The sequence below is a fragment of the Cebidichthys violaceus genome, unplaced genomic scaffold (assembly GCF_023349555.1).
Source record: "Cebidichthys violaceus isolate CVI_PGR_0920_01 unplaced genomic scaffold, fCebVio1.0.p SCAF_25, whole genome shotgun sequence".
Lineage (NCBI taxonomy): Eukaryota > Metazoa > Chordata > Actinopteri > Perciformes > Stichaeidae > Cebidichthys > Cebidichthys violaceus.
Window position 1 is genome coordinate 1197194 of NW_027176428.1, and position 14091 is coordinate 1211284.

General features: G+C 44.2%; 1 protein-coding gene across 1 annotated transcript; it reads right to left on the reverse strand.

Annotated features, from left to right (window-relative positions):
• Positions 1–4797: 4797 nt before the first annotated feature.
• On the reverse strand, positions 4798–14012 carry taf4a (TAF4A RNA polymerase II, TATA box binding protein (TBP)-associated factor). The gene is made up of 15 exons (XM_068720293.1): positions 12860–14012; positions 12564–12700; positions 12181–12291; positions 11450–11539; positions 11189–11311; positions 10904–10993; positions 10605–10817; positions 10368–10488; positions 10168–10270; positions 9812–9981; positions 9592–9722; positions 9220–9345; positions 8450–8506; positions 8233–8355; positions 4798–6135 (listed from the first exon to the last, which is right to left on the reverse strand). Exons 1-15 carry the CDS (start codon positions 13578–13580, stop codon positions 5971–5973), a joined length of 2481 nt encoding a protein of 826 aa, XP_068576394.1. The 5' UTR covers positions 13581–14012; the 3' UTR covers positions 4798–5970.
• Positions 14013–14091: the final 79 nt, after the last annotated feature.

Sequence of the window (14091 nt, forward strand, 5' to 3'; positions counted from 1 at the left end):
GGGGGGGGCTGTAATACATTGTACTTTAGTACATACGTTAGTTTTAACACTTACACTATGTATGTCCACACAACTGCCCAAACACATTTGGATATGGAACTATTCAGGAACATCTATCATGAGATCACCATGAATGATGCATCATGGGATTGCCCTTGTCACATTTGTTGACGTCCTCAACACAAGTGCGTGAAACCTGTGGTGGTGCTGCAAATGCAGAAGAGCTCTTTGGAGGCCGACTTCTCTTGGTGATTACATGCTAGAGTGCAGTTGGAAATTCAATCTGCATCCTCGAGCAGAGCAGCTGCTCTAATCAACTGGGTGAAATTCTCCACCTTAGCCACAGGTTAAGTGCCTTTCCTGGGACACTGGCTACATGTCTAAAGGGTTTGAGATGATTCCTTCACAGCCAAGTTAGACTCTGGTGTCCTTTAGGGTACAATCAAGCTTCCATTCCCATCTGCCCAACCATTTCCCTCCGTCAGCATCGCTCCAGGAAGACAGACCAAAGCTTACCATGAATAATGGATGTGCAGCACACTCATTAGTATAAATAAATAATTGACCACCACACGTGAAACATAATTAATCTTGTAAATGTATGATGATGATATTACAATAACATGACGGGACAGAACGACAACCTAAGTGTCTGGCCTTGTTTCCTTTGTAAGCTGATTAGTTGCAGCTTGATGCCTCTGTGCTTATGTTTGTGTGAAATTTCCTCTCACCATCTTAAGAGCATTACTTCAATAGGTTTTATTGTGATGCTACTAAAGATGAGGCACACATAGGATAATTAATTTTTGTCTTTCTGAATCTTAAAAAGCGCATCAAGGTGAGGTGGATTTTTTTGGCCTAAAGTTCTCTCATGGTCATTCATATTCCGTTTTTGTTTTTTTTCTGATCCAAAATTTGCAGACATTTCATTTATAGCAGTTCATTATTGGGCTGAATTTGACTTTCTTCAGCCATGGTGTATGGATGACAATGTTGGTCTGTCGACCTCTCAGCCAAAACATAATGTAACTCTATTATCTTCCACATTGTTGACAGATTCACTTCTTCCACTTTTACCTTTCACAATAAAAGCCCAACTTAAATTCGCTCAGCATTTTGCTAAGAGGCAACTCAAGAAAACAGTTTACTAATGTCCCAAAAAATAAATTCAACAGTCAAAAAGTCTGTGTCAACTTCTAAATCCTTTTACTTTGTTATTGTTTTCTATTGTGGTTATTTGCATAAAACACATAATTCAAATGATTAAGAAATGAACAATTGTATTTGTATACAAATATTTGCTTCAGTCGGCTACATTTACCTTTAACACTGATTCGACTTCCACATAAAAAGCGGCGAGTACCCATCAAGATGAATCAATACTTGAGTTCAGTCTCCCTCGGCAAATGTTAGCATGCTTAACAAGATGGTGAACATAACTGCTCAGAATACTCTGCGTTAACTTTTTTTGCACATAGCACTGGTGCTATAGAGTTTGACCTGTATGACCTTTTTATATGGTAAGTGCTATTACTGCTGCAGTACACTGACACTGTAAATGTAGACTATAGGTTTTGTGATTTGGTTATAACTGTTGATTATAAAATAGATCTGGCAACTCTGAGATGTTTGGCAGAGTATTCATTTAATGTTTAAACGTATATTAAAGTTTGTTTAGACGTGATACTAAAACTTTCTTTGACCTCGAAGCCTCTGGTTCCCTGGTTTATCAGTGAAGTGTATGAACTACACTGCGGCCGTGTGACGGCTGACTCGTATGAACGGGTGACCAGACATCCTGAAGAACTTCCAGTCCCAATCCCGAATTACAAGCGGGTGTCCTGAATCCCAAATTCTGTCCTGTTTGTCTCTAAAATGTAACTAAACCTGAGCTTTGAGTAGTTCTAGCCATTAAAACATGAAATACTGATCGTTGTGAAACATTACCTTGGTGCTGCGCAATGCTATCTCCGTAGCCTGCATGAATTATGGCCGTTGTAGTGTTTTTTTTAGCCATGTACAGTTGTGCCGCAAATTGAAAGCTGCGATGGGAAATAGAACATTTCCCATCGCTGAGATGGAGCCCAGTGTCCCAGAACCTTGTGAGCATTCAGCCAAAAACTAAAAACATCTCTGCAACTACTGGGAGGAGTGGTGAGGGAAATACCCATGGATCATTGCTGCCTTTACGAGATCCAAACAAAGCATTTTGCACGCCCCCCGCCCCCCACCCCCACCCCAACTCCCCTGTACCCAATTTCGCCCATTCTCATCCGGTCACCCTATAGTTGCCACGCAAGCATTTAGCTCAAAGCACCGTTGTGCCTAAGTACAGCCTCACAAAGCCACTAGCATAGCTGTAGAGTCTGTAGTTTTGTTTCTTCAAACACCTTAGCTTAGCTTGTTTGTTACATTCCTCTGTGTGAACCACAGGTGTGTATGCTCAACACATTTTGGTGTGTGTCCCGCCTCTTGTAGGAGATGACTTTATAAACGGAGATGTTCCTCTGCTGTGGGCTGACGGCGTCTGCTGCTTGACCTGATTCAACTCTATTAAAGAGGCCAACAGGCTATTAACCCCAGCGTCAATACCGCACAGGTTTAGCCACACTTACAAACCCATTTCAGCAGCAGTCATAAACACTGGCCTTATTATAGTATCTCCGGGCCAAAGCAGACTGGCCTCGTCGACCCCATAACAAAAGAGTCCTAAAGTCAGCATTAACCCAGGTGGAACAAGGGCACACAGGAAATGGACTTGCGAGGAGGTGCAAACTAATGAGTTGTTGTTGAATGTTATATTGCAAGGTTTGATTATTCCAGGAAAGGCTGAAAATCATTCACTTTCATACCAGGATAAGAGTGGTTATAGGCTACTGGATTTGTGCATCTTAATGGACGATAAAGTGCCACATCAGTTCATCCAAATCCCATTCTCACACTCCTCCTTGGGGGGAGTTTTATTCATAAGCTCCAAGCTTAATCAACAATATGCAAGGAGGCGTTAAAAGGGATAAAATTAATTAACTGACTCTTAGTATTGCATTTGTCTCACAGTGTGAATATGGTGGGATTACAAATGGAATTTTGAATTCATTGGTTTGCAAAGTAGTGTCAATGAAGGAACACCGCAACCCTCGTATTCATCTTGCTATAGGGGTCTTACCTTTTTAATAAAGATTTCCATAAGCATCTGATTCATGTGAGTGATGGGGGCAGGAGGGAGGGGGGGGCTTTCATCAGCCTCTAACCATCATTAAAAGTGAGCCCCTCTGTGAGCGTAAACAAAAAGAAAAAATGTCAGACTGGAGATTTATCATAACAGTGCAAGATGGGGCAAGATGGACCCTGCTGAGAAGCACTATCGCTGCAGTCAAATCGCATCTTGGATTCAGACAAAAGCAACAGAGCGACAGTCACAGGCGTACTCACACACACACACACACACACACACACACACACACACACACACATAAATGAACTTGCTTTTATGTTTGGTTTATTATATAATCTCACCCTGGGGTCATAAATGACAACAATGAATGTAACAAATTAATAACAGCCCCCTCTTTTAATAAATGTCAAGGAAGGAAACGGCGGTGTTACTCCTCTCCTCTTCCCTTCGGCAGGCTCGGGGTGTTTACCCAACACCCTCAGGTGCAGTGACTGAGACGTCGCTAGGCAACCGCACCATCCCCGTTGTTGCTCTGCCTCTGGCACTCAAGTGGGAGCTTATGTGGACTTAACTCTGAAAGAGCAGCAGTGTTGAGGAGTGGAAGGAGGATTACCAGGAAAAATATTGGATTGGGCTGAGGCGCAAGGGTCGAGGCCTAACCTGAGTCACCGACACCAAGACGGACTGCGAGGGACTGCGAGGCCACGCCGGTTCTGTACTCGCGACGGAAAGCCGGGGTTTTTTATCCAGCTCTGCTCTCTCACAGCGTCACTGTGCTGTGATATAATTGGCAATCCAGGGTTTCTCTCCCTTTCTTTTTTTGCCTCACAGATTGGCTTAGTGGTCTGTTTTGTCCAGCAGAGCAAAGCATGAACATGTGAACAATAACGTCTACCAAAATGTAACGAGATACTATTAACTATAAAGAAGAACCTGCCGTTTCAGTCCCCGTCAGCTACAGCACAATCCTGTAATGGGGTAAAATTGCCACCTAGTGGCTCCCAGATGTACTTTCATTATAGAAAATGGAAGTGTGGCTCATCACCACTGATGGCTGCAAATATACACTTATTGTTCCTCTTTGGTCAACGGCGATACGAAAGCTGCTCCCAATCATTGCAGCATCAGGCAACTGTCCCAGTGGCAGAGTGGCCTAATTATTTCCAGCCCATGCTTGTGGAGAATGTTCGCAGCTGATGTTGCAGCTGTTGCCAGTGCGCCGTGTGTTGGGGCCCATAATGGAGACGGACTCAAACGAGACTTCCCAACATAGACCCGCACAGACTGGTAGCAGACTGTGATTTTTTTCTTTTTTTTTCGTTCTAGGTTGAGAGCTGTGTGTTCTGCTCTTGGGAGTTGTGCTCAATAGATGCCTGTGTAGACCCAGGGGACACACATGGTGTAGTACATGTGGCTTTGCAGATGTTAGAGGATTAAGTGGAATTATCTGTGAACAGGTAGAGTAAGAAGGAATTAAAGGCATTCAGCTCGTTCATGTACAAAGCCTCAGTATCCTCAGTGCCACATGGAGCTCACATCCAGATGTTTTAATAATGCAATGCTGCCCCCTAGTGGGATACAATGCAATACAAAAACACCTTTTAAACACCAAACCATACCAGTTACTGTAAAATCATTATTTATTCAAACTACTTAATAGATAAAATGTGGTTTTCCTTTATGCTGGGTGGGTAAATTCTCAATTCTATACAAAACCGTGTGTAAACTTTAGGTGTAACATTTACAAATGTACAAGAAGATACTCCTGTGTCCTCCTGGAGTCGGACAATGTCAGTCACTATTGAAAAAGTAAAAATATGTGTTGGTGGGCAGCTACAAAAATAGAAATCACTTTCAGGTAGATATATGTTTGCTATAACAATACGGGTTAAAAGCTTTCTGAAAGCTATGAAGTTATAGAAATCAATACATGTCAAACTAATTTCAAAAAGAACTTAAAAGATAAAAAAAAGAACAAACCCCTCTTCACTCACTAAAATCTAAAACACCCAACACAATATCAAAACTCATTTTAAACACATCCTATGCAGGTAAATGCATTTTGTTTTGAATTGAAGCTACATGAAACAACTGACACGCCACGCAAACTTAAATAAATAACTAAACATTGATTTAAGCTCGAGTTTAGTAAATAAATATGCTGAACAAATAAAGTATAGTGATGGAGATGACGATACAGAGCTACTGCTTCATGGGTTACAGCACGGTTAATTGGCTATATGGCTTATTCATAGTTAGGAAGGCAACTCAGTAGGTTACACAGTTTGGAGTACAAACTAATAATAAATCATCAAAATCAAATCATTATTCAATAAAATTAGTCAATGGTGTATTAAAACAAATTTTGATTTGAAAACAAAATGATTACCATTGCTTTTAAGTCTAATGCGCATACAAATAATCTGAAAATATACTGTACTGCGTGACAGTGCATAATGTATAATAAGTCATTTTTTCATACATAAACAATACCTCATAACACACAATCCATTACTGCACTTTCTGAATAGTTGTACAGGGTAAATGGCATTAGTCCATCAGTGTTCTGAAGCTAAATAGGCATTATTTAAAGGGAGGGGGAGGTAGAGAGGCCATCCAATATGGTTATTACTGTACTTCAGGTCATCGGGTATATATCCGAAAAGCTTCCAAATGTGCCGAGATGCCGCCCTCCTCCTCCTCCTCTTCTTCATTTAGAAGACATGCCGTCTCTGTGGTGGGAGCGGTTGGTCTCTCCACACACACTCCCCTCCTCCTCCCCTCTGACATCGAGTCTATTTGAGAAAGCCCTTGTAGAGGAACTGGGAGTGACTGCTGGATCTCTCGTTCTCCAAACAGAAGAGCAGGTCCCTGAGATTGACGCGCGTGATGCGCTGCCGTGTGGGTCTGGAGCCCGACGGACCCGCCCCGCCAGACGTAGAGGGGCCCGGTCCTGATCCCTGACAGATGGGCGGGAGAAAGAGAGGTTTAGAGTGGGGGGGTATGTGACATGTATACGAGTAGACCCAAAGAAATATTCGGAAAAGTTTGCGCCTGCATGCATCTTTACCCTTTTATTTTATTTTTTTACATTGACATGGTTATTGTTCACCACTAAGGAGCAGCAGAAAGCCCCATCTGGCTGGAGCCTTCCCCGTGCACAGTTTGCATGTTCTCCTGCATGGGTTGCTCCGGATTCAATTCAACAGTCCAAAAGCATGCGGTCAATGAAATCCATCCAGGAGAGCTAGTACCCCAGAGCGCAGCCCTACTTCTGCAGTTACCAGGGGAGGTTGTGGAATAGCTCAACTAAACAGAAATGTACCATTTGATCAAGATAAATGAATCCACACTCAGTGTTGAGATTGAAAGTGCATTGACACTAGAAAGCCAGCAGAGAGGTTTGGCTAAAGCTATAGGGAAATGATGAAATAATATTGGAATTGTATTTGTCTGTCTACATGTGTGAGCACTTAAATAGACCCGGCCTGTTGTCAGAAGCATGATGGGATAGACGTCAGCCCCACACACAACCCTGAGCTGCTTTAAGATCGGTAAAGAAATGTGATGGATAGAAGCATGTTGGCCAATGAACTTGTTATTCTTTAATACATCAGAACGATTTCTTTCCCCCCCGAGACAACGCCACACCATAGGACATTTAGAAATGGTTAAAGAAAAGGCTTTTGTGACACAGTAGGCCGAGTCTACTATGGGAATGTTGGATGAAGTGCAGCAGGAACCGTGATCACGTCTGTCCCTGGATGATTATTATAATCATTTTCTTTTCTTTCATCTAATTGCCATTTGTATATTAATTACATAAATATAAAGTAGTGATGAGTTTTTGAGCAGCCATGACTGGAAACAAGGAACAAGGAAACCTTGTTTTGCTGCTGCGTCTTGTTGGCTCGTTTTCTGCAGTTTGTCATGAGCCTTGAGGAGAGTATGGTTTTCATTTAGAGAAAAATACTCAGTTAATCACTGTAACCGTGATCATTAGAAGCCGTTTCTTGCATGCTTTTAATTGCTATAAACCCTGTGTAAATGCCTTTTTTTTTTTTTTTTTTTGCTAGCAATACCATGCAGACTATTTAGGAAGCCCAGCAGTCATGTACTCTGTTGCTTATAGAAACATACAATACTGTTTTGTTTGAATGTTATTTCCATGGGCGTTTGTTTGATTTAATAACATCTTTCCCACTTACCATTTACTGCTACAGCAATTTGCATCGTACCCAACAGAATACAATACAACTCTGTGACATCTGTATTTGTTGTATTTTTCAATAAACTTTAGAAAAGTCTACATGTAGAAGACCAGCACAAAGGCGGCAGTGTTATTGGGAGGCAGGGAAGGTGTACAAATAAACACCACCTCTTTAAATTACTGCAGCCTTTGTCAAAGTAAGTAAACAGAAGAAGGGATATCGCACGTTGTTTCCTGAGGGAATCAAACAGGGCCGGTTATTGCAGCAAATGGTTTGACGCTTATTTCTGAGAACAGCCTTTGCTATTGTGGATGCTCCCTCGTGAATCCACACAGTGGAAGAATGAATGTGGAGAGAAAGAAAACACCAAAACTAAACAGAGCCGAACCCCCAACGCATGGAGAGAGAGTGTGTGTGTGTGTGTGTGTGTGTGTGTGTGTGTGTGTGTGTGTGTGTGTGTGTGTGTGTGTGTGTGTGTGTGTGTGTGTGTGTGTGTGTGTGTGTGTGTGTGTGTGTGTGTGTGTATAGAGCAATCAAAAGTCTAGAACAGAGAGATTTGTGGTCAATGGAAAAATGGATAATACCATTGCTGTTACTGGCATTTTAACATCTTCTGTTAAAGTGTGAGTCATATGTGACTCTCCATTCAGTCTCTGTCCAGCTTATGCTAATTAAGTAACGTAAAGAGATGTTCGCTGCAGGGTGAAGACGGCTGAGGTTGAGAAGGAAAGTGGTGCCAAAGGTATATGGTGACTTTATGGATAAACGAGCTACGCCACCGCTTCTTTATCCAGCTGGCCCAGGACAAATAACACTATTTGGGGAATGTACAGTAATTAGCGTTACCTCGGCTGCAGCAGAGGAGGATGGAGAGCCCAGAATCTTCCTCTTCTTCCTGGGACCGATGGCTGCCAAAGCTGTTAGGTTGGCCTCCCTCTGTCTCATCTGAGCCAGCTCCTGCTGCTGCATCTGGATAACGCACACGTAGCGACATGAAAATCCCAGCATGCATCGCTTAAACCTACAGAAACACTAGTTGACTGTCCTGCCTCTCTCATCCTACCTCTTTTGCCTTCTGTTTCAGACGCAGCTGCTCTGGGTCCTCCTGTCGAGCTCGAGACTGCAAAGCCGAGAACGAGACACGTTAATACGCGATGTTGGCAGAAGCAGATTCTACATAAACTACTTGTGAGTTCACGTCCCCTACATAGTCTCATAAACATCAATATTTACTTTTTTTTACTGCACAATTCTTCAACAAAAAACATGTTTTGTATATATATGCAAATTGCTATTTGATATATCACACAGTACATTTGTTAGAAATTGTTCAGAGTTACATCCTAACATCCTGAGGGTGAGTCAAAATCAATCGCAAGAGACCTTTAGTCAAACTTTGCAGAATATCAATGTGTTTCTGGAGAAGAGAATCGCTGCGGGATACCAAAGCACTAAATGTAGGCCAAACAAATCAGCATTTATGACACCTGCTATTATAAATAAATGGGTTGATCTCATCCAGACATTAAAAATGCAACACCCTGAAATAAAAATGGATGAAAGTCTATTTAATCCCAGAAGATCTTCAATGCCATGCCTGCTGCATGTAATAAGTCGCGTTTTGACGAGTGCATAAGATGGTTCATACTAACAGAATATTTTATCAAAGTATTCATTAAAGAAAGGAATTGATTGTAACTCTTCACTGCAGCTACCCCATTACCTTTTACTACCATTTTGTGTAAAGTGAATTTCACCAATAGCCTTTGGACATATTTGTATGATTATTATTGTTATTATTATTATTATTATTATCTGTGAGTGAAGCTGCACCTTAGCTGCCTTTAGGAGGATCTCTCTCTCCTGTTCCTCCTTGCGTTGTTTCTCCAGCTGGTCCAACTGCTCAAAGAACTTGAGCTGAGCACGAACATCACTGCTCTGCTCATGCGTGTCCTCCTCCTGCCGACAGACAGCACAATGTGTCAGTGCCACAATGTTATCCCAGAAAAGGATACAAAAGAGATTACTGCATATATGTGCGCTCAAAACGTTGTATCTGTCACTTGCATCGTAAATACAGCGGACCCTTGAGTGTCTTAGCACCAACACTGATTGGATGCAAACATCTGGTTAAGACTCAATCTGCACTGTGGGGAGCAGACATGTATACCGGTACGAGTCTCTCTAATGATGCCGTAAACAAACCTTGAAGTTGACGTTTTTCTGCTGAGCCACTAGAGTGACTTTTCCCATCAGGTTCTGGAGCCGCTGCTGAGTAGCGTGGGAGACAAAGTTCACCACCTCCGCACCCAGGTCTGTCACCCCATACCTCCTACCTGGAACAGAAACGGAGACAACAGGGCTTTAGGATGTGGATGGAGGAATAAATGAGATAGATGCTGTATTGTCAAAAGCGTTGTCTCACCTATCTCCTGCATTCTCCTCTGTAGGACGGGACAGGAGAGGAAAGCCTCGTCCTTACAGGAATGTGTCACCGCTCCCACTAGTCTAGAATTGGTTGCGAGGATATTAGCACTTTCCTCAGATAGGTTCACTCCAGCCATGGAGGCCACATCGTTGATGTCGTCCTCGTCTCTGTAAACATAAACGAAGGTGTAGGCAAAAAAAAAAAAAAATAGCTGATTTTTTTTTTTCTTTTTGCTGGGCAAGTTCGAAGAGTTTCCAAAAGTACATTTACCACCTACAAGTGATGCTTTCACTATAACCTTTGTGATTAAGGGACATTTATGGTGGAAACTGATTTGAATTCTGTAATCTTACTTGAATGTGCCCCCCGCCTCTTTCAGCTTGTTCTTTTGAGCCAGGCTCAAGGATGCAGCAGAGGCTTGTTTAAAAACAGGTGACACCTCCGTCCTCACAGGAACTGGCAGAGACACAAAAATCTCAATGAATACTACAGGTCACTCTGAGAGAGACAGACAGACAGACAGACAGGGATGTGATCAAATTGACTTCCTCACCCGGCTGTTGCTGTCCCAGCATGATGCGGCCAGGGGCCTGATTCCTGAGAGTCACCATGGGGGTTGTGGATAAAACTACCTGAGGTTTCAACATTGCTCTCTGCTGTTGGGGCTGCATAACCTGCATGGATAAAGTTCCAAATGCAGATTGTGTCATTATTACAAGAATGATATATAAAATGTATGTTTTATTGTGCAAGTGGAAATAGATTTGAGTTAGGCTGACGGTGGGTTTACCAGTGAGGGGGTCAGTCCTGGTTTGCTTATGCCGGGCTGGAGCTGAGGCCTGCTGACTGCAGCAGTGAGGCGGGGCGCTGGGCTGCCCAGGACCACCGTGGTGGGGATGGGTGAGGTGGAGGGGACCGGACCTGAGGCCTGCTGGGGAAGCTGACTCTGCTGGATGAAGGCTGCTGAGTCTGGGGTGAGCTGCCTCAGGGCTGGGAGGCTTCTCTACAGAAGATGAACGGGTTGTATTTTACAGAAACGCGCTTAAAGATGACACTCGGACAATGACGATAGAATACAAGCTATCTTACCTTGAGGAAAGGCACAAGGTAAGGTTGCGGGGAGGAGTTGAGCTCTTTGTACAATCTGCTGGTGAATTCCTCCGCTTCCAGTCTGCCCTCCTAGTACGACATTCAGGCATAAAGAGCTGAGAGAGAGCCATCATTTGCAGGTACAGATGAGGCTTCCACTTTTAAAGGACAGCTGGGATTCTTTTTTTACTTTTAGGTAAATAATTTAATTTATTTGTCATTTGTCAAACCTAGAATAGCCGTTGACATGTCCATGTGTGTCTCCTGTATGTAGGGCTCACTCACCAGCAGCTCCTTGACCAGCTCTCTCACACTGGCTGCAGTCTCTGTAGATTGCTTCCCAGTGGATGCCAGCTTGATCAACGTAGACAGGAAGTTCTTACATTTCTTCACGTTCTCTATTGTCTCCTGCCAAAAACACAGAGTATGAACAGATTCCCGTCTCGTTTTTGAATAGCCACGCTATACATCGCCGCATCTCTCGCCTTCTTTTATGATACGACTATTTAACGAGCATCTTATCCCTCGGGGCATAGCACAACTCACTCTGCTCATCATGACTGAGGCCACTGTGGTCCCAGCTGTTTGGCTGACGGTCCTGGGGGTAATTCCTGGTGCTGCAGCCCCAACTGAGCTCTGAGAAGACAAGACATCACCATCATAAACATGGTATTTAGGTTGTTCAAATGTTTCAAAACCATGTTTCTAGTCATGTGTGGGTTTTAGAGTTGCATCAAATGTCAGGTTCATAAGAGGAAACAGGTGCTCTTCTCCTGCACTGAATTTCAGTTGGGTTTGCTTCCTCAAAAAAAAATATGTTTGTTTTTTTTACGACATTAGTAAAGACGTCAGCATCCTATATTTGTAACTGGCAAATCTGCTGACATGTTTCAGCGTGTGTGACACATAAAGCTCTTTATAAATAAATGAATTCCTTCAATACAGGTCTCAACTCTACTATAGAAAATCCAGGAAACAAGTTTCAGGATTACCAATAAACCCGGGCAATTGGAAAAACATTTATTCACACGTCTACCAAACAACACATCTTCTAGAGAATGAGAGTTTGTATCCTTTTCATTGAGGCAAAATGCACTCCTTCTAGTGTCACTCTGATGATGTTTTATATTACAGTATGATATTACCGGCTTATGTGTCAAACAGTGAATAGGTCACTTAGTATCATCCCTCAGTCTGTAGCATGAGCAAGTTATGGACACAAACGAGCCAAGTGAGCATAATAATAAAAATCCTTTGACGCCAACAGACGGGGTTACCTGAAGGATGGGAGGTCTGTGAAGAGTGGTGGTCGCAGCGAGCGGCGTCGGGGCGGGACAGCCTTGACGGATTGTGCTGGGGGCCACTAGTCTGCTGATGTTTCCAGGAGCCTGAGACGAGACCCAAAACAAATATCATCGATGTAAAGTCCATATCATCTTTAAGATACGCCAATGAATACAACACAATAATATACAAGCCCACTGCTATCCATATACCTACACATGAGCTATAAATGAACTAATATTCTACTCAACAGGTGCTAATCTGAGCTGTAGGCAGGATGGCGAGCTGTACATGGACAATAACACTGACCGTGGCACTAGAGTGACACAATGGTTGCCGGCACAAAGCTCTTCCGAGGCGGACTAAAGGATCTTACCTGGACAGGAGGCGGCACGCTTGTCGGTGTAGCGGTGCGCGGTGCCGTGCCTCCCTGTGCCTGGGCCTGCATCTGGGCCAGAGCCTGCTGAGGAATCATCAGCAGCTGTCCACTCTCACTGCGCACAAGCACCATCCCTGAACCATAAATCAGAACAGTTCTGTGTTATTTAGGGAATCTGGCACACTACTGATGTTGAGTCTGAGAGGACACTTTCTATAGAGTTTGTATTGGATGACCAACAAACCGATGATTGGTCAATCAGTCAAACGTGTAAAAAGAATGTCTTCACTCACCCGGGGGGAGCTGGATGTTATGGAGGCCGATACTGGGCTGTCCGGGTGAGGTCTGGGGCAGCCTCGGGGCCAACATCTGAGGCGTCGGGGCTCGGATCCCGCCGGGACCGCTGGCTACCGTCGGAGAAATCCGGGCAGCGCCGACGGCACCAGGACTGACAGCCGCCTGCAGCGGTGCCGACTGTATTATTGTTGTGGGTGGCTCTGCTTTGATTATGTTCGGCCCTGCGCTCACAGACACCGGGTTGGACGGCGGGGTGTGTATGCCTAAACCTGTGTGACCTGCTGTGTGACCCGCTGTGTTGAGGCTCGCATTATTATTGTTCCCATTCACAGTTGCACCCGACCCCGCGGTGTTCACAGGCGGCCTGACGAGCGTCACCGTGGGTCCTCCTGTCGCAGAGACGACACTCGGGGAGTTCACGAGATGCGTCTGAATTACACTGTTTGACGAGGGATGCGTTGCTGCACTGGCCAGCCCCTTTGACACCACTGGTCCACTGTTGTTGACAGATATCACGGTGCCACTTGTCACCGTCGCCCCCGCGAGAGAGTCGGCACTTCCTGAATTGTGAGAGTTCATAATTCGGCTCCCATTGAAAGTCTGCGCTGAGTGTGAGTCGACTTTCCCCTGGTGATTAGGGAGCGAAGTCACAGCACCACTGACAACAAGTGTTTTGTCCGGGTCGCGTCCCGTGGTGGAGTCCGTCGACGCATCCATGGTTGAACCATGGAGACCTCGTTATGATGAGAACCCCCCCCCCCCCTGCACTTCCAACTTGTTTAAAAGGAGCACGAACAATCTTGAATTTGTGATGGGTGCAATACTCTGACACTGTTTTTCTCAGTCAGCTGTTGGTTTTCGTGTATACTCGGAGAGACAAAGAGGTAAACAACAGTAGTAGTTACAGCGTACCTGCTTTTGGCAACCGTCTTGACCAAGTCCCAGCTGGACATTAGCTCGCGCTACCCTCTTGTCCGTGAACTATAGCCGTGTAATTACCGGCTGCCTCGTGCCTACACCAGTGGTTGTTGTGACACAAGAACGGCAGATGTGACTCTACAGACTGAACGGAATGACAAACTACCGCTTTATTCGCCTCTGTGTGTAAAAAAGGCTCATCCAGCGGACCGGACCCAACCGCCATCTTCACACTCCTGCGAGCTTGTGAGAAGCGGAGGGACTTACCAACTGACATGCGCATGCGCACAACAGTGAAACGTCTCCGTGC